Source organism: Pituophis catenifer, unplaced genomic scaffold (assembly GCF_029215685.1).
Source record: "Pituophis catenifer annectens isolate HBS135680 unplaced genomic scaffold, rPitCat1.0.hap2 SCAF_1, whole genome shotgun sequence".
NCBI classification, from domain to species: Eukaryota; Metazoa; Chordata; class Lepidosauria; order Squamata; family Colubridae; genus Pituophis; species Pituophis catenifer.
The window spans coordinates 340,452,988-340,480,103 of NW_027256881.1; the positions used below are offsets into that span (position 1 = coordinate 340,452,988).

General features: G+C 46.9%; 1 protein-coding gene across 4 annotated transcripts in view; it reads right to left on the bottom strand.

The window, feature by feature from the left end:
- The window catches only part of STK11 (serine/threonine kinase 11), a 98,572-nt gene that overhangs the window by 31,429 nt on the left and 40,027 nt on the right, over window positions 1–27,116 (bottom strand). For 3 of the 4 annotated variants that reach the window (XM_070944383.1, XM_070944392.1, XM_070944398.1), the window contains exons 3-8: window positions 26,703–26,792; window positions 25,417–25,549; window positions 19,689–19,825; window positions 16,340–16,467; window positions 5,764–5,821; window positions 2,170–2,369 (exon numbers count right to left, since the gene is read on the bottom strand). In XM_070944383.1, the coding sequence (XP_070800484.1) occupies window positions 2,170–2,369; window positions 5,764–5,821; window positions 16,340–16,467; window positions 19,689–19,825; window positions 25,417–25,549; window positions 26,703–26,792 (746 nt within the window). Of the gene's footprint in view, window positions 1–775; window positions 897–2,169; window positions 2,370–5,763; window positions 5,822–16,339; window positions 16,468–19,688; window positions 19,826–25,416; window positions 25,550–26,702; window positions 26,793–27,116 lie in introns of those variants that run through there. The other variant, XM_070944405.1, reaches the window with a different exon arrangement.

Genomic DNA, 27,116 nt, shown 5'->3' on the forward strand with positions numbered 1-27,116 from the left:
AGATCTTCTCTTCCTACTTGCACTGCTAATTTCATGTTTAGAGTTCTCCCCCTTCCCTTGCGGGGGGGGGGAGTTGGGAAGCATTTTCTTCCCAACTCCCCCCCCCCACCACTTCTCTCTCTCTCCCCCCCCCCCAACCCCTCTCAAATAAGAGCTTGGCTGCCATTAGCAATTGTGGCCAGCAACAGAAGCAATTTACAGTGGGATGGAAACGTAACCTTAATGGGAAAATCGAAAATCTCCTGAATGCAGTGCGAACCCAGCTATTTTAGGAGCTTGGCTTCCAAAATAAACTTCAGAAAGGGTGGAGGAAAAAAGAGCTTCCAAAATCCGTGGGGGGAAATAACAAAGAAATAAAGCAACACAAGAATCTTTGCAGCCTCTCTCTAACCTCACGTCCTCCCAAATGGGTGGATATGGCAAATTGGAGAATTCCTCTTGTCTCGTGCAGGCCTGGAGCTGCACACACCAGACACCTCTGAATGAAACCAGGTGGAAGCCCCGTCCAAATCCAACCTGCCCTAGTCATCGCCATCTGAGACAGAATCCAGCAATAATAAGGTCTGTCACCCAAAGGCTGCCTAAGCTAAAATCCTTTCAACCGAGGGAGGGCGGTTTCTCCTCTGTCTGCGCTTCCAGCCTGGCTTTCCTAACGCCCAACCAAATCTATCTTCCTGTTGACTTAGGCATTACCAGATAGTCCCTCCTTCTGCGGAGAAAGGCTTCTGCATAAACAGACCCCAAGTTCAAGGCAAAAAAAAAGCACCATCAATTCAGACTGGATTGCCGGAGCATTCAACGCCAAGGTCTCGAGCGAACGAAGGAGCCGGTTAAAATACGGATCTGGAACCGCTTTTGGTTCTTTCAAAATTCCCAAGCAACGCACCCCTCAGCATCTATGCCAAACGGACAGAGATATAAAGGAACTCATTCTTACCCCTGTGCATTTTATTTAAAGGGGGGGGGGGCTTCCTTTTCTTGCCATCCTGTTGAAAAGAGGGAAAGGACACGCAGAGGAGGGCCCGATCCAGAAGTGGCTTCCTCTGATTTCTTCTGGCCACCCCAGCCCCCTTATATCCTAAATGGACAGCTGGGTTCCCCAAACGCCAAGATGACTATCTCTGCAGCTGTAAGCAAGCCCTCCTGGCTGATTTTGAGAGAAAGCCACAGGTAGCCCTCGACTTACAACAGTTCGTTTAGTGACGGTTCAAAATTACAATGGCATTGAAAAAATGTGACCCATGACCGTTGTTCACAGATGCAACCTTTGCAGCATCCCCATGATCACGTGATCGAAATTCAGATGCTTGGCAACCGGTTCATACTTATGACCGTTGGCTGTGACCTGGGGTCATGTGATCCCCTTTTGCGACCTTCTGACGAGCAAAGTCAATGGGGAAACCGCATTCGCTTAACAATCCTGTTAGTAACTTATCAACTGCAGTAATTCACTTAACAACTGTGGCAGGAAAAGTCATAAAGCGGAACAAAACCCATTTAACAATGTCTCGCTTAACAACAGAAATTTTGGACTCAATTGTGGTGGTAAGTCGAGGACTACCTGTATAAGGACTGCTTGACTTATGACAACTGGGACCAGAATTTCCATTGCTGTGCAAAACAGTTAAGTGAGCCAGACCTTCTTACAGCCTCTTTTTGCCACGGTCCTTAAGCGAGTCATTCTGGTTCTTAAGTGACTCATGTGGTCGTTAGCTGAATCCCGCTTCCCACAATGACTTTGCTTGTCGGAAGTAAGCAGGGAAGGTCCCGACTGGCTGTCACACGACCTAGGATGTCATGTGCAACTGTTGTAAATACATGCTGGTGGCTAAGCACCCGAATTTTGATCATGTGACAGTCCTAACTGTGAGGACTGTTCATAAGTCACTGTTTTCAGTGACCTGGTAACTCTGAACGGTCGCTAAATGAACGGTTGTAAGTCAAGGACTACCTGCACTTAAGGCGGAGACAGATCTACAGCCTCCTTTTTAAAACGGAGCCTGAGCAGGCTGATACAGCTGCACACAAAGTCTCAGGGGAATCCCAAGAAGAACCCATCAGCCCCCAAAAGGCTGCAAAACTAGAGAAATCACCAAGCTCGCTCTGCTCCACTTAGGCTCCTCTGGGCCACCGTCCCTGTTTGCTTCCAGCCCCAGCTGCCTTCCTTACCTGGCATGGTGAAGTCCTGAGTGTAAATGATCTCGTCCTCCAGGTAGTCATCCCTTAAGTCGTCGTCCTCCTCCTCGTTGTAACCATGGAGGTCTTCCAAGTAAGGCACCACCGTCATGCTCCTCCACCGATCCTTCGTCTCCGGGCTGGGCGGGATGGCGATGGGAGGCTCACACTGAGGGTGCTTTTTCCGAAACCAGCTAAAGGAAACCAAGGTTTTAGTGCTTTGGGACCAGGGACGTTTCACTGGTTTTCTGCAGGCCAGTGTAATCCTTAACCTTGGCCACTTTATGATGGGGTGGACTTCAACTCCCAGAATTCCCCAGCCGACTGACTTGTGCAAAATGTTCAATGGGCCCCTTGTTTTCTCCAAGTACATTCACAATGGCCTCGCTGGACTTGCGTGAAGACCCGCCCAAACTCTATTGTTGGTTAATGGCAAAAAGAAAGTCATTTTTCCCCCATCTATTCTCAGGGACTGGTCAGTAAGGCTCCGCTGAGAAGTTGAGGTTCACACAGACTGGTTTTCAAGTTGTTGCGTCTCCCCAAGGTAACTGAGCCAGCAGCCTTCACTGTCCACAACAATACAACATCACACTTCTTGGTGGAACAGATAACACAGAGAGGAATAAATGGCACCCTATTCTCAGTCGTAAATCAAAGACTACCTGTGTTGTGTGAATCCAAACACGTAGGATTCATTCAGCATTTCATTATAAGTAGTCCACAACTTACACCCACAATCAGGACCAGAATTTCAGTTGCCAAGCAAGGCGGTCGTTAAGCGACTTCAGGGGTGAAATGCTCCCGGATCAGTCCGGATCGCCCGGTCCGGTAGCGATCTTGTCTGGTGGTTCGACGATCCGGTAGCGATGGCGGAGCAAAGCTCCACCCACCCACACGGGTGTCATTACTTCCTGGTTTTAACCTTCTGCGCACACGCAGGTTTTGTGCATGCACAGGTCTGCACACGCATGTGACTTGTGCACGCGAGCGGAGTCAGTATACACACAGTGCATGTGCTTCCAAACCGGTAAGGAAGGTAAGATTTCACCCGAGTGACTTTGTCCAATTTTATGACTTTTTTTTTTTGCCATGGTTGTTAAGCGAATCACTGAAGCAAATCATATGGTCATTAAGTGAAACTGGTTTCTCTCTCCTGCCCCCCATTGATTTTGCTTGTAAGGAAGCCAGCTGGGAAGGTCGTAAATGGCGATCACATGACCCTGGGACGCTGCAACCATCGTAAATACCTGCTGATGGCCACGCACCTGGATTCTGATCATGTGACTGTGGGGATGCAGCAGAGGTTATAAGTGCATGGACCAGTTGCAAGTCACTTTTATCAGTGCCCGTCACTTCCACTTTCTTCACCGTTATGGTCCACTGTGGACCCCCATATCAGCTGAAATATCTGAGCTCACCCTGGAGCTCCGAAGTTCGCGTTATTCCACCGTGACGCTGACCACGCCCTCCCCGCACTTCCAACAGTCACTAAATGAATGGTTGTAAGTAGAGGACTCCTGCACCTGTATGAGTCAAGCAGTTATTTCATCTATGATGTTAACAAAGCAAATGGGCTCATCGAAGTTAAAATTTGTCCCAGCTCAGCATTTGAAAACCAGCCACTGTGTCCTGGGTCATTCATACCGTAATAGGTTTGTGCAGTGATTCAGGTTTGTGTATAGTAACACTAGTTGGCAACTCCTTAAAGAAGTTGCGGGTTTTTTTCCTGGGATTGTGTGTGGTGCCCACGGGAATGGCTGTTGATTGGTCCCGGAAGACAAACTTGGTTTAAAGAGGGGTCTACAGATGCTACAAGCATGTCTCTGTCCATACCCCTTCGAATCAGAAGCACTGCAGAGAGCTAAGTTATAAAGCAGACTTTACAAACCACAATAGTTAGGCGTGACTGCTAAGCCCAAGTTAAATTTCCTTGCTTCCTGCAATGTGAATACCTGGCCGATTTCCACCTAGGCCAGCTCTACCTACACTAGCAGGCAGCAGCTCCAAGAATTATTTCTATTGTCTTCTCAGTGAGACCTGAAACTCATACCTTCTGAGGACAAAATAAGCATCCACTAGAGAGCTACAATACCTCCTTTACAAAGCACTTCAATTTCAAAAAAGCCAAATCATTAAAAAATAACCCTGAAATTGATTTTTAAACCAATCAATTTTTGTTTTTGTTTTTAAAAAGAGTTATTAACAGTCATTCTCAACTAATTATACACAGCCCGGTCAAAAGGCTAAGATGAGCTGGGCAGTAAGAGTCAAAACACAGGAATTTGTTGCTCTATTTTAAATATTGGTCTTCTGGTTCTACATGTTGGAAGAGTTAAAAATAGGTTTGGATGAAAGTGGAACCCTGCAGAGTGATATTGATTTTGATACTCTAGGCAAAACATTTGCCTGTGGATCTTCGGGGGGAAGACAAGATGACGAGACGGAGGGAAACAGAGAGGAACTAATTGTAATTCAGGACAAGTAAGCACAGACAAACAATAAAGATTTATTTTTCTCCTCTATGGTTAGAAGAAGCAACTTAAACCAGGGGTCTCCAACCTTGGCAACTTTAAGACTTGTGGACTTCAACTCCCAGAGTTCCTCAGCCAGCCTTGCTAGTCTTAAAGTTGCCAAGGCTGGAGACCCCTGGCTTAAACCACATATTTGTTTTTTTTCAGAAACACCCCAAACTGTCTGCATTCACAACCTTGGAAGCGTTCTTGAGACTAAGTCGAGGACAGATACAGAAAATCCACTGAATTGGGACCACACAGTTTAATTGGAGCTTCATAAACGATGACAATAAACATCAGTTTGCATATGACATGCATAGTTCTTAGTATAAACTTGGCAACTAGCATGTATTTATAAAGGTTGCAGAATCCCGGGGGTCATGGGATCACCTTCTGCAACCTTCTGACCAGCAAAGTCAATGAGGAAGCCAGATTCACTTAATAACCGGGTTACTAACTTATCAACGGCAGTGATTCTCTTAACATCTGAGGTAAAAAAGGTCGCAAAACTCACTGAGCAACAGAAATGTTGGCTCAAATTATAGTCCTAAGTCAAGGACTATCTGCCAGGAACTGCTTATCAATGTAGGACAGGGGTCTCCAACCTTGCCAATTTTAAGACTTGTGGACTTTAATTCCCAGAATTCCTCAGCCAGCTTTGCCGGCTGAGGAACTCTGGGAGTTGAAGTCCACAAGTCTTAAAGTTGCCAAGGTTGGAGAGTGGAGACCCCTGATGTAGGAGCTGTATAAACAGATAAACAGCTGTCAGGATCTGTTTATCAATGTAGCTGTATATGCTTATCGATCAAGAGTGAAAGACCAACCCCTCAGAGGCTTTTCCAAGAAGCAAAATGCAACGGGACATCAATTTTAAAAATTAGACTCGTTTACTAACCGTCAACTGCTTTTGTTTTAATGGAGTGGGAAGGGAAGAGTTGCTTGCATTTTGTTCCCTTCCCCAAAGTGGCAAATGAACAGAGACATGACACACAGAGCTTCACAACATCAAACAGAAGAATTGGGGAGGGAGGGGGGAAAGAGGGGAAAAAGAAAAACCACATAAATGAGCACTCACTTGTGGTGCCTTATCTGTTGTATTGAAAACCTCTTGGCTGGGTCGTATTCAAGCATTCCTGGAAAGGAAGAAAAACAGAGTGGGAACTGGATTCAGCTGGAAACCGAGGCACAAACAACTGGTAAAAGGGGGGGGGGGCTCAAAGTCCTCTCGCTCCCTCCCCCACAAGGAACATGAAAGAGTGGCTAAGCTTGGAATTCTGGGAGACGTAGTTGGAACATATCTGATGGGTACCATTATTGGGGAGGGCGGCTCAATATACAGGAGCATCATCCAACAGGAATGAGCTTAAAAAGGTTCCAAGACCATTTCAAAACTTTTGGGTGGGGGGAAGAAGAGATAATGACATATGCTTCAAGAACCTTAGCTGTTCCCACCCCAAAACACAACTCTTTCTTTTAAAAAGCACCTGCTGGACCCAACCAGTCTCCCCAGGGGCTGTTTCTTCAACAAGTGGTATTTGGTGGTACATTCCTCCTGAATATGGGGGCTCTCCTCGGATGAGGAATCACCAAAAGACTAGGGGTGACATGACAGAGGTCTTCCGATATTTGAGGGGCTGCCACGAAGAAGAGGGGGGTCAACCTATTTTCCAAAGCACCAGAAGGCAGGACAAAAAAGAATGGATGGAAAGTAATCAAGGAGAGAAGCAACCTAGAACTACGGAGAACAATTAACCAGTGGAACAGCTTGCCTCCAGAAGTTGTGGGTGCTCCATCACTGGAGGCTTTTAAGAAGAGATTGGATAGCCATTTGTCTGAAATGGTATGTTTCCTGCCTGAGGAGAGGGTTGGACTAGAAGACCTCCAAGGTCTCTTCCAACTCTGTTAATCTGTTATTCTGAGTCCACTTAATCCCTTGACCAAGCCATCTGAGCCAACGACTATCACTCAGCCATTAAACTGCTTATATTGGTTCTTGACCACCCTGACAAAGAATGAAATGCCTCTTCTGAGTTTTCAAGATTCTGGAGGTACGCAGAGAGGGGATGAAGCCAGCTGGGGCACTTGGCAGACCTGGGTTAATTAAAATACCGCTGCTTTAAACTTGCCTTGCAGAACCAAGAAAAGAAGAAAATATGCTTTTCTCCCCCAGCAGGCCCAAAGTGGTTCAGAGGGCCAGCTAGTAAATGCCTGCTCATTCCATTAGCTCCCTTCTTTTCTATTTTTTTCCTGCAGCACTTCAACTGTTTGCAAAAGAGGCTTGACCGCGGGTGGTGATGGGGACAAAATAAACAAGTGGCTTAAGTGCTGTGCGAGGCCACCATTGGCTCTTAGCTGTCACAAGCTTTCTGTCCAGGAAGTCATGCATTCTTGCTCAGTAAGTAAGGTGTTTATCTTGTGGAAAACGTCCATGCTCGATTGCTTCAGTTTCCTAACTCACTAGAGGCAAATGCATTTTTGAGTCTGATGAACACGCTGTGTGTTCGCACTAAATTCTCCCTGAGGGCCATGCTGCCTGCGGGATATTGAGAGCAGAAGTCCATACATCTGAATAGAAGCTAAGCCTCTTTGGGGTCCCCAACAAAGATTTCTGATTGCTTTTTAAAGGAGAGAAGTTGCTGAGACCTTAGAACTGTGATGGCGAACCTATGGCACGCATGCCATCTTTCCGGGCACGCGAGGTGTTGCGCGCGCCCCAGCTAGTGTTTGGGCCTCCAGTGCGAATGCAAGCAATTCTGGGGACCCAGCCGGTCTTTGGAGCTCTCCTGTGCATGCGCATGTTTGCCCATGTGCGCAAAAGTACTTGTGCGCAGCGCGTGCATGCATAGATGGCGTTCGTGTGTGCATTGCGTGCGTGCAAACCACGTGCACGCACAGATGGTGTGATTGCACGTGGAGCACACAGGGAGGAGCTGCACATTAGCGCTGATAGCACATGCGTGCGCAAAGCGTGTGAAGCACCGTATCTGTTCGGCACTCGGTGAGTAAAAGGTTTGCCACCACTGCCCTAAAAAGAGTGCAGAGAAGAACAGCAGCAATAATAATAAGGGGTCTGGAGGCTAAATCGTACCGTGAATGGCTAAGGGAACTAGGTAGGTATGTTTAGCCTACAGAAGAGAAGGTGTAGGGGTGACAGGATAGCTGTCTTCTAGTACTGTCACAGTTAATTAATTAATTAATTAATTAATTAATTAATTAATTAATTATTAGATTTATATATCGTCCTACTCCCGAGGGACTCAGGGCGGTGAACAGCCAAGAGATAAAACACACAGAATTACAAAATTTAAAAATAGTATAAAAACCTAATTAAATAAATTTGGCCCAGAACAGATTAAAACAACCCTAAAATTTTAGACAAATTTAAAATTTATAATTAAAAAGGGAGGTTAGGCCAGGCCAGCCTGTTGGAATAAAAAGGTCTTGAGGGACCTTTACGCAGAAGGTGTGTAAATCCGGGATCCTCCGTATCTCTGGGGGGAGCTCATTCCAGATAGCAGGTGCCCCCACAGAGAAGGTTCTTAAAGAAAAGATTGACTTATTCTCCAAGCATCCGAAGGCAGGACGAGAAGTAATGGGTGGAAGATGATTAAAGGGAGATCCAACGTAAAATTAAGGAGAAATTTTCTGACAGTGAGAAGAATGAATGAGTGGGAAAATTTGCCTCCTGGAGTGGTGGGTGCGTCATTGCTGGAGGTTTTCAAGAAGAGACGGGACAACTATTTGTCCAGGGTGGAATGAGGACTCCTGTCTCGGGCAGGGAGTTGGAGTAGAAGACTTCCAAGGTTCCTTCCAGCCCTGTGATTCTATGAGAGAAGTTTGAATGACTGCCTGCTGTTACTGATCTCTTAATGCAGGGGTCTCCAACCTTGGCAACTTTGAAGACTTGTGGACTTCAACTCCCAGAACTCCTCGGCCAGCAAAACTGGCTGAGCAAAGCTGGCTGAGGAATTCTGGGAGTTGAAGTCCACAAGTCTTAAAGTTGCCAAGGTTGGAGACCCCTGTCTTAATGAACACAAGCAGCTGCACTATGATCAGTCAGCCGGGTTCAGCCAATGCACTTTTTTCCAATACATCAGATCAACTTGATCTGTTCCTAAGCCTTCAGCAGCAAAGGGTCCTTTCGTCAGTTGATTCTATAACCAAAGATGTCAGGATATGAACCAGAATCCAAAACAAAAACTCTACTACTGAGCCAAGGACTCTCATCTAGAATTACAGGATACTTACCTGGTACCTGTTTATCTGCTTAGTTCCCCACTTAGCCTAGTGTTCTTTTCTATATTTAAGTATTTCCCAACGTATCTAAAATCAGGTTGACTCTCTCAGACACACCTCTTCATTTAAAAGCTATTAGTGCTTACTTTGCTACTCTTCACAGACAGGTTCTGGCCTCTCCTTTCTCGGTTAAATTTTTACTGGCTATGCATAAATGACTTTAAATAGTAACCAGGGAAGCACAATTATGTTTTAGACTGGAAATGTTTTTTTTTTTTTTTAAAGATGTGCCATCGTTGCAAGGGGTCACCAGGACTTCATCGAAAAAACAGCATCCGATTTTCTCCAGGGCAATTAAAGCTTTGAGAAAATATTAGATTTGATCTCTGGCTAGCGAACTGGCCAAATATTTACCACGTAGGGAAGAAAACTGTTGCTAGCTCTTGCTTGTGGCGTCAGAAGCTTCCCACACATCTATTTGGCTGGGGAGAGGACTTTGATCTCCACCTTTGTTTCCACTCGACACACCTTTCATTATTGCAGTTTGTGCCACCCAAGGGGCTCCGGGTGAGGGGGCGCAACGAGCCTTCCCGAAACCCAGCACAGATGGCTGGATGGTTTGGCTCAGTTCCCTTTGCTCCAGGCCAGGCAAGGGAGAGTCGTAGACTGAAAAAAATGTGTTGGGGAGGGGGAGGAGAGAAAAGGTGGGAGGAGGAAGGGGAGAAAAGGAAAAGGAGGAAGAGGGGAGGAAAGGAATATGAGGGGGAGGAGGAGGGAGAAGAAGAGAAAAGGAGGAGGGAGAGAAAAGGAAGAGGAGGGGAGGAGGAGAAAAGGAGGTGGGGGAGGAGAAAAGCTGGGGGGAGGAGGGGGAGAAAAGAGGGAGGAGGAAGGGAGGAGGAGGAAAGGAAAATGAGGGGGGAGGAGGGAGAAAAAGAGAAAAGGAGGAGGGAAGAGGAGGGGAGAAAAGGAAGAGAAAGGGAGAAGGAGGAAAGGAAAAGGAGGAGGGGAGGAGGAGGAGGAAGAAGAAGAGAAGAAAAAAGGGGAGAGGAGGAGGGGAAGAAAAGGAAGGAGGAGTAGAAGGAAATGAGAAGGAGAGGAGGAGGAAGAAAAAAGAGGAGGAGGAAGAAAGGAAGAGGAGGAAGAGGAGGAAAGGAAAAGGAGGAGGAGCCCACTGCAGCAATTGGAAACTTGCATGCAGTAGCTTGCCAATCCATGCATGCACAATGTTAAGTTCACATAGGAAAAATAAGTGAAGGCTTCCCTTTCCGTTGGCCACATCTTCCCTTCGGAAGAAAACAAAGAAGTAATCTATCTAGCTCCTTCCTCTCACTGGCCACTCAGCTTCTTAGCTGGTACCACCGCTGAGGCCCAGAAGGGCTGCCTTGAAGGGCCCCTGGCTCACTTGCTTCTCGTGGCTGTTAGGGCCACCTTCAAGTATGCAGGTCACTACAACCACACGGAGGAAGAGGCTCCTTCATTGCTGGCTGGGGACTTCTGGGAGTTGAAGTCCACCCATCTTAAAGTTCACAAGGATGAGAAATGCTATTGTAACTGGAAGATGAACCAGGCCTGGATGGAAAAAGTGACTGAACAGTGTCACTCTCTGTGGCAAGAAGGAAGTGGGCCCAGCCAGGACATCTTACCCAAGACCAAGACCCCCAACGTGGACTCAACTTTGCCTAAAAGACAAGAAGGCCTCGAAATCTCGGAAGACTTTCACACTTTATTGTCTGACTGCTGCAGGTGGAATTGTACATGCAAACCGAACCCTATTCCCTAAATGGGGTGCATCAGGCTTCCTTGCTACTCTGTGCAATGGTTAAAGCCTGAGCCACGTTGGAAGTCCGAAACCTCTGCAGAGGAAAAGATGGGCTGCCCCTAGATGCAATGATTACGTGAAGCGAGGTTTTTTCTCTCACTCTCTTCCACAGGGCAAGGCCTGAGGGAGATTTGTAGGAATGCTCAGCGTGTCTGGAGGGACCATGAGGGAAGCCGAATTGTGGGTGAACACACCTCAGCTGCTGGACAGCTGAAAATGAAAACTGTCCTCTGGATGAAAGGAACGAGAGACATCTACTTGAGGTTTAGTGTTAGCCATTGCAATGGTTTGCCCTGTGACCAAAAGTTGGGATTCTGGAGAAGCAGGATAGAAAGAGTTTCTGAGGCTTTTGGAACTTGAGGGTTGGAGAAGATTCCTTACAATCCCATGCACAGCCAAGAAATGGTCCGTAGAGATTCTCAGTCATCCAGCTCATGGTTGTCCCAAAAGTGATTTTTTTTTCAGGAGGCAACTGGACTTCCTTGTTTTTTCTTTTGAAGACATCTCGCTTCTCATCCAAGAAACTTCTTCAGCTCCGACAGGATAGTGGGGAATGGAAGGGTTTATATTCCTTGCAGACAGCTGGTAATTGAGTAGGAATGGATTTCCAGAGGAAAAATGGCAGACTACAAGAACCAGAAGCACCACTCAGTGACTCTGAGGACACAGATAAGCCTCCAATTGCTTCAAGGACCCTCTAAAAGGATGCAAAAGACCAGCTGTCTGCAAAGAATACAAATCCTTCCATTCCCCACCATCCAGTCAGAGCTGAAAAAGCTTCCTGGATGAGAAGCAAAACATCTTCAAAAGAAAAAAACAAGGAAGTCCAGTTGCCTCCTGAAAAAAGTACCTTTGGGGCAGTCAAGAAATAGATATACAGGTAGTCCTCAACTTACAACAGTTTGTTTAGTGACCGTTCGAAGTGACGAAGGCACTGGAAAAAGTGACTTGTGACTGTTGCAAGCATCCCCGTGGGCGCACGGATCAAAATTCAGATACTTGGCAACTGACTTGTATTTACGACGGTTGCAGTGTCATGTGATCGCCTCCTATGACTTTCGGACAAGCAACGTCAATGGGGAAGCCGGATTCACTTCACAAACCGCGTTACTAACTGAACAACTGCGCTGATTCACTTAACAGGTGCAGCAAGAAAGGCCGTAAAATGGGGCAAAACTTGCTTAACAACTGTCTCCCTTAGCGACAGAAACTGTGGGCTGAATGGCGGTCATTAAGTCAAGGACTCAAATTATCCTAGCTTGGACACACGACAAGAAGACCCAGCTGTCTAGAGAAAGCTCTGATGCTAGGAAATAGGACAAGCAGCGGCAAAGTGGATGGACTTAAGTTTGGGGAAGCAATGGATCTACCATGGGAAAGATCTGAAGGACCAGGACTGGAGACACAGGATGCTCCCTTCAGAGTCCATGATGCTCAGAAAGATGGAAGAGAAGAGCATGACCAGTAACATGATGGATAGGTTTAACTACAATAGTGAAGGGTTCATCCTCAGGAGACATGAAGGGACAGCTTGGAGCCAACTTATCCTGGGGGAAAAAAAATCTATCAATATGGTTACTAAGGGCTGACCCTGTCTTGATAGCACATGATCAATCATTCAGAAGTGGAGTAATAAGGCCCAACATCACAAGGGATCCCTTGATTTAGAATTACAAAAGGATCTCTCTCTCTCTCCCTCCCTCCCTCACCCCCCCCCCCCCCGGATGATCGGTGAGCTTCTTGGCTGAAATTAAAGGCTATTTAACGCAGTTAATGTAAAACTTAGCATTTAACTAACTCAAAAGAGATTTGCATGGCATGCCCAGTCTAAGAAAGACTGTCGAGGCTCAACCACGGTTGTCACGCTTATGGGGAAAGGGTAAAAGAATGACTGCAGCACTTATGGTGCTGGTGACAGCTCACAGCTGAGCTCTGCAAGAGTTGCCAGCTCTCCCTTTCGACAATAATGGCAAACCTGCCCAGCCCAGAGAGCGATGGGAACTGGTGAGCTTAACAGCCTCACCCAAAGCTCAAGGCAAAGTCTCCTACTCAAAACAGGGCAAGGCCTTCCAGTTTGAGCTGGTTTTTTTAATCAGAGGGAGTGTTGGGGAAAGAAACGATCACGGCGGAGGGGGCTCTTGCAGCCTCTGCTTTCATTCTATGGGGAATTGGGGTGAGCTGGGGGAGATGGGGGAAGGGATATGTTTGCATTTTAAGACGCTGTTCACCGCCCCGACTCCTTCAGTCAAAATAAACCCGGTCTCTCGAACAAGAGATCGCTAGCAAAAAGCTCCAGCATAGCCTCATGTAACAATCTCAGCATATAAGAAGGTCACATCAAGGGAGGAGGGGAAGGGGGAAAAAAACCTACAGGAAATATATGCAGAGTCAAAAATAGCCATAACATAACTCGGATGGGATAAGTGGTAAAGGAAAGAGAAGTATCAGGGTCATCAGCGAAGGGAGGGAGAGGAAATAAACTGGCTCCTATTAAGAGCTGTTTGTAAGGTGGTTTTAATGCAGAGAGAATTTCAATTAGCCCATCATGCAGCGCCATCTACAGCTGTTTTTAGGGAAGTGCAGCTTCTTGATAAGAGGCACAGCCTTGTTCAGAAGGACAGAGCTATGGTCTACCACTAACATCAGTCCTCGACTTACGACTGCAATTGAACCCAGAATTATGGCTGTAAATCGTAGCAGTTGTTAAGTGGGTGAGGAGGCCACGCCCAGTTTTATAGCCTTTCTTGTAATGGTTGTTAAGTGAACACGGCAGCCATTATACAAACACGGCAGTTGTTAAATGAACGTCGCAGTCATTAAAGACAACCCATTTGTATCTGATGAGCTTTTTTGGGGGGGGGGTGAAAACTACAAGTAAATGCTGGCTTCTGGCAAAAAATAAAATTAAATAAAATTAAAAAATTTTTTTAAAGCATTAATCATGGTCACATGACTGGGGAAACACTGCAAATGGCCATAAATGCAGGCTGGTTGCCAAGTGGCCAAAATGTAAACATGTAAACGGGGGGGAGTGCAGGGGAAATGGGAACTTCAAAGCCAGTTCAATAAGTACAGGTAGTCCTCGACTTATGAGCACAATTGAGCCCAGAATTTCGGTTGCTTAAGTGAGAAATTTGTTAAGTGAGTTTTGACCCATTTCACGACTTTTCTTGCCGCATTTTTTAAGTGAATCACTGCAGTTGTTACAGTAGTCACACGCTTGTTAAGTGAACCTGGCTGCCCCACTGACTTTGCTTGTCAGACGGTCGCAAAAGGGGATCACATTTATTAATTCAATTTATTTATTTCTTTATTAATTCAATTTGTATGCCGCCCCTCTCCGAAGACTCAGGGCCGAAGACTCATGACCTCAGGACACTGCAACTGTCATAAATATGAATCAGTTGTCAAGCATCCAAATGTAAATCATGTGACCATGGGGATGCTGCAACGGTCATAAGTGTGAAAAATGGCCATAAGTCATTTTTTTCCAGCACCACTGTAACTCAGAATGGTCACTAAATGAACTGTTGTAAGACGAGGACTACCTGAGCTTTGGGGAGATCCGTTGTAACATCTAATAGGTGCCAAGCAACCGGTTATAAGTCGAGGGCTACCTGTATGTTTATGTTTGCTTCCTAGGAATCTCTGCAAATCCTTCCGAGGTGGGTAAAATGAGGACCTAGACTGTTGGGGGCAAGATGGTGACTCTGTAAACCGCTCAGAGAGGGGCTGTAAAAGCTCTGTAAAGCGGTATATAAGTCTAAGCGCTATTGCTATTGCTGTTTTCCATCAGACAAATATACCTCTATTCAGGGGTGAAATGCTCCCGCTTCGGACCGGATCGCCTGATCCGGTAGCGATGGAGGCGGGTGGTTTGGAGAACCGGTAGCAAAAATCCCTGCCCCCCCCATTCCCAGCTGAGCCACACAATCATCAGAGGCTTTTTTTTTTTTTACTTTTAAAAGCATTTTTTCTACAACCTCTTCGGCCGAAAAAATATTTTTAAAAGTAAAAAAAAAAAGCCTCTGATGATCGCACGGCTCAGCTGGGATTGTCAAAGGCTTTTAAAAGAAAAAAACCCTTTTTTTCTTTTAAATGCCTCTGATGATCCAAGCTGAGTTGCCTGATCGGCAGAGACTTTTTTTCTTTTAAATGCCCCTGACGATCAGGCAACTCAGCTGGGATCATCAGAGCCTTTTGAAAGCATTTTTTTTACAACCTCTTCGCCGAAGAGGTTGTAGAAAAAATGGTTTTAAAAGTTAAAAAAAAAAAAATTGGCCACCCCCACCCAGTCACATTACCCCACCACCACCAAGCCACGCCCACAGAACCAGTAGTAACAAATTTTAGATTTTACCACTGCCTCTATTACAATGGGAAGTAAATGCTGGCTTTCTGGCAAAAATGTCGTAAATTGGGATTACATGACCTCAGGAGCTGCAAACGGCCACAAACGTGGCTGGTTGCAGAGCTCTCAAAATGTGATCACATGACTGTGGGGTGGGGTGGGAGTCGGGGAAGCTACTGAAACTTTGGTACCGAGTGGCAGGTAGCTTTGGGAAGTCGTCGTGACTTCAAATGGTCACTAAGCGACCTGCTGTAAATCAAGGACTACCTTATCTGTCCCTGACAAAGGGAAACCTTTGGCCTCAGTTCTTGGAGGCTGAAGAGAAGCACATTCTGCCCTGCTAGCCAAAATGAAAAGCCGGCCTGCCTGTCTGACGGTGATGCTAACGTTTCTACATCGTTATCTGTTCTTCCTCAGCCTCCTTGTAAATTGATTGACTTATGGCCGGAAAGCAAACACTGACATAAATCTGCTAACAGAGTAAGAACAACCTGTGATCAGGCAGGAGCCTGTAAGAGAGACAGTAGCAATGAATAGACGTTACTTGCTTCTCCACCTAACTTATTTTTTTTCCCATGGTCCCATAATATGTTTATTATGCAACTCATCTGCTGCAATATTATACGTCTCCAGACACCTTAAAAACTACTTAAAAGGATTAAGCACCGAAAAACAAAATGAAGAGGTAAAATACAAAAGTTTATTAACTTAAATACATTAATAAAGTTTATTAACAGCCTAAATATAGTCTTGTATTCTTGTATGGACTGCACCAGTAGAGGCTAAACCATTTTCGTTGTATACATGATGTACAGTGATAATAAAGGCTTTGACTTTGACTTTAAATGCATTAATAAAGTTTATTAACAGCCTATTGTGACATTTGGATATTTTTTTTTCTCCCGAATTTAATTATTTTCAATGTTCTTTTACTAGTAAGGGGGAACAGAAGGGAATCGCTGAACTAATAGGAAGGCAACAGCTACTATCCCTGACACCGCTGGTATCCCAGTCTGGCCTCAAACTGGATCTCCCAAGGTATTTTAAAATACCACCAGCTTTACTCATTGAGGCTGATGGATGGAGTAGCTGAAACTCACACCGTGACTAAGTTGGGAATGATCTGATGAACTGGCCTCTTTCTACCAATGCCCTTTGGACACAGAAAGCGAGAACAGGGACTTATAGATTATGAGGGCAGAGGGAGTTTCTCCATAAAAATGTATGATTTTATGAAGCACTTACCTCTAAGCAAATCCGAAAGCGGAGGGCCACAATCCTCAGGGATTACGTAGTCTCCTTTTCCAATGTTTTCAAATAATTTATAAATATTATCTCCCTCAAAGGGATAAAGGCCTGTTGTAATATTGTACCTGCCGGGAGGGGGGGGGGGAGGCAGGGAGAGCAGAGAGAGTGGAAAGAAGAAATGATTAGATACATTTAAGAATTCTTCTCTGACCCAAATAGGCTTTTTCAAAGGCAACTGGACTTATTTTGCTTTTTGTTGTTGTTGTTGTTGTCTGCATCTCAAACTGAAGCACAAATGGTTCCTGTAGTCTGCAATTTTTTCTGGAAATCCGTTCATATTCCCGCACCATTCAAACGGTATTCATTCCAAAACACAAAGCTAAATGACTATGGAGATTCTCAGTCATCCAGGCCATGGTTGTCCCAAAGGTGACTTTTTCAAGAGGCCACTGGACTTTTTTTCTCTCCCTGAAGATGTTTCACTTCTCATCCAAGAAGCTTCTTCAGTTCTGAAGCAAAATGTGTTTAAGGAAAAAAAAAAGTCCAGGTGTCTTTTGAAAAAGCAACTTTGGGACAACCATAACCTGGATGACTGAGAATCTCCATAGACAACCCCTCTCTGAGGGAGATGGGTGATTAAGAAATATGAATGAATGAATGAATGAATGAATGAATGAATGAAGAAAGGAAAGGAAAGGAAAGGAAAGGAAAGGAAAGGAAAGGAAAGGAAAGGAAAGGAAAGGAAAGGAAGGAAGGAAGGAAGGAAGGAAGGAAGGAAGGAAGGAAGGAAGGAAGGAAGGAAGAAAGAAAGAAAGAAGGAAAGAAAGAAAAAAAGAAAGAAAGAAAGAAAGGAAGAAAGAAAGGAAGAAAGAAAGAGAGTTGGAGATCAACCATCCCAGTCCAAAGGAGAGTTAAGCAGGGAATTAGCCTGGACTCCCTACATAAACATAAGAGGCCAAGGTCTGACCAATATCCGAGTGCCTTAGTGTCCTATTGAGTCTTTTCCAGGCAAATGCTGCCAGGCTGGGGAGATTCCTGTATTATAGGCAGAGAACAACAAAGTAGCTAGTTTGAACTCTGCATGTATGGGTCTAGTTCCGTGATGGCGAACCTATGGCACGTGCGCCACAGGTGGCACGCGGAGCCATATTAGTGGGCATGCCAGCTCAGCTCTGGGGCGCATGTGCACGCCGGCCAGCTGATTTTCGGGCTTTCTGGGCCCACCAGAAGTAGGGAAACAGGCTGTTTCCTGCCTCTGGAGGGCCGGGGGTGTGTGGGGAAGGCCCGTTTTTCTTTCTTACCTAGCTCCAGATCCTCTCTATGCATCTGGGAAGGGCGAAAACAGCCTTTCCCACACCCTTGGAGGCCCTACGGAGGCTGAAAGGGTCCATTTCCCGACTCCCGGTGGGACAGGAAGTGATGTTTTTTCCTGTCCCCAGCCTCCAGACTCCTAGAGAGGCTCCTAGAGACTCCTAGAGAGGCTCCTAGAGACTCCTAGAGAGGCTCCTAGAGACTCTTAGAGAGGCTCCTAGAGACTCCTAGAGAGGTTTTGGAGGCTGGGGACAGCAAAAAATGTCACTTCCTGTCCCACCGAGAGTTGGGAAATGGGCCCTTTCAGCCTCTGTAGGGCCTCCAAGGGAGTGGGAAAGGCTGTTTTCGCCCTTCCCAGATGCATAGAGAGGATCTGGAACCAGGTAAGAAAGAAAAACGGGCCTATCAAGCCATCATGTGCCAGGAGCGGGGGTGGGTGGGGTTGCATTTGCGTGGGCACGTGCGCGCACGACCCTCCCCCGCCCCCCCCTCTCCTGGCATGCGATGGCAAAAAGGTTAGTCATCACTGGTCTAGTTGTTCCCGCCTACAGGTGGCTATCCTACTCGTTTGAAGATTGCAAATCCTCCTGAATACGCAGAGGATGCAGGCCTAGGAAAAAGTGAAACTGTACCCCTTGCTATAAAAAGCATGGAGCCTGCTACTGATGCCAAACGGATGAAATGTAGACATTGATATTCACAATGCAAGTTCCATTATTTTGCACTTGCACCATGATCTCGCATTCAAGTACCCAAAAGGTGAGATTGTATCACAATGCACGTTTTGTCTCTTGCGCCAGTTCTCCTAAACAGGACTCTGCCAGTCTGCTAGTCTGGCAGGCAGCCCTCTTTGATGACCAAATTCACACCTGCAAAAGCCTCGGCTCTGCCTTCCCTCAACTGATTATGCCTTACTTGGAACAAGAGGGGAGATGATTGGATAGCTCCAGATATCAATACAAGAGAATATTTATAGCTCAGGGTTGAACCATGGGGTCCTTGGTGCCCTCAGAGCTTGTTTACTTGGGACATTTCATTACCCAACTAGGTAACATCATCAGTGCTAGTGAGTGTGGCTGAATAGATCAGGGCTGTCAAACTCCCGGCTCGCGGGCCAGATACAGTACGTCACACACTGGCCATGCCCACGCCCAGTTTAGCAAAGGGGAAAAAAGTCCCTATCAGTGGTGGAATTCAAATTTTTTTTTACTACCGGTTCTGTGGGCATGGCTTAGTGGGGCATGGTGGGTGTGGCAGGGGAAGGATACTGCAAAATCTCCATTCCCACCCCGCTCCAGGGGAAGGATACTTCAAAATCCCCATTACCTCCCCACTCCTGGGGGAAGGGTATTGCAAAATCTCCATTCCCACCCCACTCTGGGGCCAGCCAGAGGTGGTATTTGCCAGTTATCCAAACTACTCAAAATTTCCGCTACCAGTTCTCCAGAACCTGTCAGAACCTGCTGAATAGCATCCCTGGTCCCAATGCATCATGTGACACTGCCGTGACAATGTGAGTTTGATACCTCTGGACTAGATGATGTTACCTAGTCAGGTAATGAAACATCTGCAAGAAAACAAACAAGCTCAGAGAGCACCAAGGAACCCAAGACTCCAGTTATGAGAGATCACCCTCTCGGTACCACCACCTCCATTTTCAATGGGTGGCCAGCAGTTGAATGACTCTTCCTATATTTATTTCTGTAGAGTGGGAGGCAGGCCATACAAGATGGGAAAAGAAGGCCCATCTACATAGTCATGCCCTTAGCATATTGATATGTATTAGAAGGGAGAACAAAGTTTCATACAAATCTGAAATCGATCTACGAATCTCTTCAGAACATTTGAAGGGTGAAGATAAACAGAGTATCGTTCTGGAACACAGGGGATATTCACAAAGGGACTGCCCCTTTAAATTATTACCCCTGGTTAGCAGCTCAAGGAGTCCCAATGGCTGATACCTTCACAACTGTCACAATCATTCTGCTGCTGACATTAAGGGCTTGGGTCCTGCTTGGCATTCCCATTTACTTACAGTGTGACACCTGCTGACCAAATGTCTACTTTGAAGCCAGAAAAGGTATCAAGGCCATTGGCAATTTCTGGAGGCTGAAAAGCTGGTGACCCCTGGCTGGTTCGGCACATGTCGTCCTCAGCAAATGGATGCAAGGCCTGTGGCAAGCAGATAAAAAAAAGAGGCATTGCTTTGAGGGTGAAGGCAGATGTCTTCAGCAGCAACTGGAAAATTGGGGGCAGCTGTGGGTTATTTTTTTTAAAAAAAATATTATTTCAGCAGCAGTCATGACATTGTTCAACTGGGCAATATCAAACTGTTTCAGTTTTTTAAAAAAGAAACATTAAAGGGGAGATTAGCATTTTAAGGGCAGTAAGCCTAACCCAAGAATAAACACATTTTGTTACTGAAAATCAGTGGGAAATTGAACAGCTAGTGTTCTGCAATTGACTACTGTGGTTCCCTTGTTCTATTTAGGGCAGGGTTGTCTTGACCTTGGCAACCTTAAGACGTGTGGACTTCAACTTACAGAGCCTGAGTGGCGCAGCAGACTAATGCTACTGTTAAAGGTAGTATTTAGCTTCCAGCTGTCTGCAATTACTGCGAGTTCAATTCTCACCAGGCTCAAGGTTGACTCAGCCTTCCATCCTTTCTAAGGTACGTAAAATGAGGACCCGGTTTGTGGGGGCAATAAGCTGACTTTGTATAAAATATACAAAAGTATGTAGGCTATTGCTTAATGCATTGTAAGCTGCCCTGAGTCTCCGGAGAAGGGCGGCATATAAATCAAAATAATAATAAAAAAAAAATTAAAAAAATTCCTCAGCCAGCCATCCTGGATGGGGAATTCTGGGAGTTGAAGTCCACAGGTCTTAAAGTTGCTAAGGTTGGGCACCCTTGATCTAGGGGGTTCTGAAGGCCCCATGCAGCCCCACTAACTACCGCAGCCTCCAAGGTGTAGACTGGGAGTAAAACTGAGTTTCTGCCTTACTCAGTAAAAAAAAAAAAAATGCTTCAGAGAAAGAATTAAGTGGTAAATACTTTAAAGCAATCAACACCCAACATCACCATGACCTTAGAAAAGGGATTTGCCTCGGTTTGCCCAAATTTCTTGGGTGCTGGCTTTCAAAACAAACTGCTTGATGACGGAAGACAGCTGCCAACTGAAAAGCTTCAGAAGTTTAAGAATGAACATTGGCAACTTTGTTCTTTTTAGTTTTTAGATATACTGCAATTCCCAAGCTTGCACCTATCAGGGTGGCTGGGATGGGAATTCTGGGAGTTATAGTCCACTCATCTTAAAAGTTGCTAAGGTTGAGAAACCCTGCTGTAAACGTTCAGGGAAATGAATGTACGGTATAAAATATGACTAATCCAAGATCCAACCAAGGGCCGAGCAATCTGAGACAGCCGGATGAAGGCCCACAGCAGTGGGTTATCTTAGAGTTCCAAAGCAACTATTCTAGGCAAATACTGACTTTAACCAAAAGAAAAAAGCCCCTGAATTTAAGATTATTTCCTGTCTTCTACCTCAGAGGGAAAAATAAGCAATATAGCACATAAAACAGAGGTCCCCAATCCCCAGGCCACGGCCCAATCCTGGGCCGTGAGCTGTTCAAAACTGGGCCGCCTGAAGTAGCGGCCCAGCACACACGCATTTTCCCTTGCGTGAGCAGGGGAGCACATGCATGCACGCTCCATTTGCAGGAGTGGGTACTCATGTGTGCCACTCGTGCAAATGGAGCTGCTCATGCAGAACCATCCCCTCCTTCTCCCTGCGCCGGTCCGTAGAGCTGGAAAAGTTGGGGAACTCTGGCATAGAGCAAATAGCAATTTGGCGTACAGCAACAGCTCTTAAGGCTTATAGAGCATTCCATCAGCCGAGGGCCCAGGGGAGGGGCGGGGGGGGTGGCGGTTATTATTAACGAGGATCTGGATCCGAGGGAGACCACTGTGCCTCAGATAGCCGGATGTGAGTCCCTCCTTGTGAGGTGGGGCCGTGGGGTTCAGATGGGCTTGTTGCTTACGTACCTGGCTCCCTGCCGCGTGGCAACAGCCCTTCCTGAGCTACTCGACGTGATAGCCACGGTGGCAGTAGATACACCCAGGCTTTTAGTCATGGGTGATTTCAACTTGCCATCTGTCGGTGAAACGTCTGAGGGTGGCTCGGGAGTTCATGGCTTCCATGACGGCCATGGACCTGACCCAGTTAGTTCATGGCCCTACTCACAGGGGAGGTCACACTCTGGATCTGATTTTTGTCTCTGGCCAGTGGTTGAGTGGTCTTGTTATAGGGGATATAGACATGGAACCCTTGTCATGGACTGACCACTCACTCCTTCGCCTAGATCTTCGAACCGCGACCCCTCGCCGCAGGGAGGCGGACCCAATTAGATGGATCCGCCCCAGGCGCCTGATGGATCCTGATAGGTTCCAGACGGAGCTTGGGCCATTTCCTGAGGATCTAGCACATGACTCGGCCGAGGACCTGGTAGCCGCCTGGGATCGGGCGGCTGGTGGGGCCTTGGACCGAGTTGTGCCTTTGCGGCCTCTGACCCGATGCCGATCCCGGGTGGCTCCTTGGTTTACTGAGGAGCTGAGGGAAATGAAGCGCCGGAAAAGACGCCTGGAGAGCGGTTGGAGGGCCAGTCTCGCTGAATCTGATCGAACACTGGTAAGGTCGCATATTAAGGCCTACCTAGTGGCGATAAAGACGGCAAAGTCTAACTACTTTTCCGCCTCTATTGCGTCATCAGGGAATCGTCCGGCCGCCCTGTTTAGGGTGACCCGCGCCCTGCTCCATCTGGGAGTGCGGGAGGATCCCTTAGAAGGCAGGGCGGAGGATTTCGGACAATACCTGTATGACAAAATCGCTCAGATCCGGGGGGATTTGGACTCTGACTGGGTAGATCAGGGCAGGGTGACGAGGAACAGTCTTGAGAATGTTATCTGGGAGGAGTTTGATGCTGTGACTCCCGATGATGTGGACAGGATTTTGGGGAGACTTAGTGCGGCCACATGTTTACTGGACCCGTGTCCCTCCTGGTTGGTACTGGCTTCCCGGGAGGTTACACGAGGCTGGCTCCAGGGCGTTATTAATGCTTCCTTGAGTGAGGGTCACTTCCCCGCTGCCCTGAAAGAGGCGGTGGTGAGGCCTCTCCTCAAGAAGCCGTCCCTGGATCCAGCAATATTGGCTAACTATCGTCCTGTCTCCAACCTTCGCTTCATTGCGAAGGTTGTTGAGAGTGTGGTCGCGCAACAGTTTCCACAATTCCTGGAGGAAACATCCTATCTGGATCCGTTCCAGTCAGGTTTCAGGTCTGGGCACAGCACGGAAACGGCATTGGTCGCGTTGGTCGATGATCTCTGGAGGGCTCGGGACAGGGGTTATTCCTCTGTTCTGGTCCTATTAGATCTCTCAGCGGCTTTTGATACCATCGACCATGGTATCATGCTGCACCGGCTGGAAGAGTTGGGGGTGGGAGGCACCGTGTTACGGTGGTTCTCCTCCTTTCTCTCCGACCGGTCGCAGTTTGTGTTGGCAGGGGGGCAGAGGTCGACCTCGAGGCCTCTCATTTGTGGAGTGCCGCAGGGATCGGTCCTCTCGCCCCTTCTGTTCAACATTTATGTGAAGCCACTGGGCGAGATCATCCGTGGCTTTGGGGTGAGATACCACCAGTACGCTGATGACACCCAGCTGTACATCTCCACCCCAGGCCACCCCAACAATGCCCTTGAAGTGATGTCCCAGTGCCTGGAGGCTGTGCGGATCTGGATGGGGAGGAACAGGCTCAGGCTCAACCCTTCCAAGACTGAGTGGCTGTGGCTCCCGGCATCCCGATATAGTCAGTTGACTCCATCACTGACTATTGGGGGCGAGTCTTTGGCCCCCACTGAAAGGGCTCGCAATCTGGGAGTCCTCCTGGATAGGCAGCTGTCTTTGGAGGAACATCTGACGGCTGTTACCAGGGGGACCTTTTATCAGGTTCGCCTGATTCGCCAGTTGCGGCCCTTTCTTGATCGGGATTCCCTGTGCACAGTCACTCACGCCCTCGTCACCTCTCGCCTTGACTACTGTAACGCTCTCTACATGGGGCTCCCCTTGAAGAGCACCCGGAGGCTCCAGCTGGTCCAGAATGCAGCAGCGCGGGTAGTGATGGGAGCAACATGGCGCTCCAATGTAACACCACTCCTGCGCGAGCTGCACTGGCTCCCGGTGGTCTTCCGGGTGCGCTTCAAGGTGTTGGTTATCACCTTTAAAGCGCTCCATGGCATAGGGCCTAGCTATCTCCGAGACCGCCTGCTGCTACCGATGACCTCCCATCGACCCGTGCGCTCCCACAGAGAGGGCCTCCTCAGGGTGCCATCAGCCAAACAATGTAGGCTGGTGGCCCCCAGGGGGAGGGCTTTCTCTGTGGGGGCTCCCACCCTCTGGAATCAGTTGCCCACGGAGATAAGAAGAATCCAGGACCTCAATGCCTTCCGTCGTTCCCTGAAAACCTATCTTTTTCAGCAAGCCGGGTTGGCTTAAGAAGAAATTTTTAAAATTTTTAAATCCTTTTAATTAGTCTGCGATTTTAATTTTTTGGGCCAAATTTTATATATATTTTTAAATGTTTTAATATTTGTATTCTATGTTTTTTATCTTGGCTGTACACCGCCCTGAGTCCTCAGGGAGAAGGGCGGTATATAAATTCGAAATTAAATTAAATTAAATTAAATTATACACCACTCCATTGTGTTTTATAGCACCCTCTGAGCAGTTTAGAGTCAGCCTATGGCCTCCAATAATCTGGGTCCTCATTTTATTGACCTTGGAAGGATGAAAGGCTTGAGTTGGTCAGAATCAAACTTCTGGTAATGGGCAGAGTTAGCTTGCATTACTGCACTTTAACCACTGACCTCCCATTTTAAATATCAGTGGTAAACTAACCTTCTTTTTAGTGGGTACTGCAGTCAGTTTGCAGCTAGCATGCTCTAAACCTGCATGAAATCCAATGGCCACCCCAGTTAGAACTGTGTCGTTCAAAAGAGCCACAATGCGATATTTCCAGGAAACCCATGTGCGTCCTGCACGGGTGGCACAGCAGTTAGAATGCAGTACCTGCAGGCTAAGTCAGCGCTCACTCCCAAGAGTTCAATCCTGACCGGCTCAAGGTTGACTCAGCCTTCCATTCTTCCGAGATCAGTAAAATAAGGACCCCAGATTGTTGGGGGCAATAGGCTGACTCTGTAAACTGCTGAGAAAGGGCTTTAAAGCACTGTGAAGCTGTATATAAGTCTAAGTGCAAGTGCTAGCACTATTACCTGTTCCTGCTATGGCTCCCTAGTAATTCAGAGGTGTTCTGAATTCAGTGGTGGGTTTCAAAAATTTTTTACTACCGATTCTGTGGGCGTGGGTGCAGCATGGCTTGGTGGGCGTGGCAGGGGAAGGATACTGTAAAATCCCCATTTCCTCCTGATCAGCTGGGACTCGGGAGGCAGAGAATAGATGGGGGCAGGGCCAGCCAGAGGTGGTATCTGCCGGTTCTCCAAACTACTCAAAATTTCGACTACCGGTTCTCCAGAACTGGTCAGAACTTGCTAAAACCCACCTCTGGTTCTGATCCCAGAGGAAGCATTTTAACTTGGATGACCAGTAGCCAAAGATAGTTTTGTCCACCATGAATTTGCCCAATCCCGTCTTAAAAGCCATCTGTTTCGATTAGCTATAGCAATTCATATCCAACATGGAAGTTCAAAAGCATACCTCTGCCACACCTAGATCTGATATCTTTAGAGTCCCATTGGTTGTTAGCAGGAGATTTCCCGGTTTGATATCTTTGTGTACGATGCCCTGGCTGTGCAGATATTCCAAGCCATCTATAAGTTGGCAAAAGTACCTGCATGAGGTATGAGGGGGAGGCAGAGGGAAAATGAGGTGGGAAAAAAAATTGAGTTTCTGGAGAGCAAGCACAGTGCAATATCTACGTTATTAAGCAGTTAGGGGTTATCAGCTGTGATTCAGTGTCTGATTCTGAACAAGAATCTTACAATGTTTGTGCCATATCAGGAACCTTGAAGTAGAACAGTTACTGAGAATTTATAGAATGATGCTTGCATTATGTCATGAGCTGTCAGTTTGGTATAGTGGTTAAGGCACCAGGCTAGAAGGTGGGAGACCACGCATTCAATCCTGCCTTAGCAAGGAGCTAGGTGACTTTGGGCCAATCACCAGGAGACAATGAGTTCTAGTCCCGCCGTAGGCATGAAAGCTGGCTAGGTGACTTTAGGCCAATCACCAGAAAATGGTGAGTTCTAGTCCTTCCTTAGGCATGAAAGCCAACTGGCTGACTTTGGGCCAATCACCAGGAGACGGTAAGTTCTAGTCCCTCCTTAGGCATGAAAGCCAATTGGATGACTTTAGGCCAATCACCAGGACATGGTGAGTTCTAGTCTTCCCTTAGGCATGAAAGTCAACTGGGTGACTTTGGGCCAGTCACTCTCTCTCCAAACTACTTCACAAGGGTTGTTGTTGTGGGGGAAACAGGATGAGAAGGCTGTGTTAAAATATGTTCATCATCTTGAGTTATATATATATATATAATTAACAGCAGGATACAAATAAAGCAATAAAACAACCACCTCGCCGAAAGCCAAGATGGCCTGGAAACTAAACTGGCTTAGATCCAGCCAATGCTTGAACCCAAGACTGTGTGGGAAGCATGTGGATTTTTCCTTCACTTCAACAAGAGAAGGGGGAAAAAAAACAGCCTGAACTGCAAGTAATAGTTAAGTTCCCCTTCTTGTGATGATCATGATGAACACAAACCACCAGTCCAGTTTCCCTATTTCAGGGGTCCCCAAACTTGGCGACTTTAAGATTTGTGGACTTCAATTCCATAGCATAGCTGGCTGGGGAATTCTGGGAGTTGAAGTCCACAAGTCTTAAAGTCGCCAAGTTTGGGGATCCCTGCCCCTATTTCCACGGTGAGGCGTCCCTCAGTGAATGGGATTTCTGAGTGATGGGAACTGGGAAGCATGTACGCTACTTACCCGTGCGCTTGAAAGACTGGAAATTTTTTGTCAGGGACGCTGTCCAACATCTCTTGCATGCCGCAGACACAATACTCCATCACCATATACGTGAGAAAGAGTTAAGGAAGTTCCTGGGGTGAGACTTAATAGAGAAAGTTGCCCTCCACTGGTTGACAGTGGAGGGCACTTCACTGTCAACCACTTCAAGTCTACACTAAACCGATTCCAGCTCAGAGGCAGGAGAACCATCTGTCCCAACACCTCCTCCACGGATCCATTTTTAACTGGAGGCGTTGTGATTGACACAAGAGACTTTCTGAATGCAAAGGAAGTACTCGACTTTGTAAATGAATTATGGACGCTCTCCAAATAGCCCAGGCCAAAGGAAGGGAACTACAGTAATCTTGAAAATATGTAAAGACTGCAAACGAA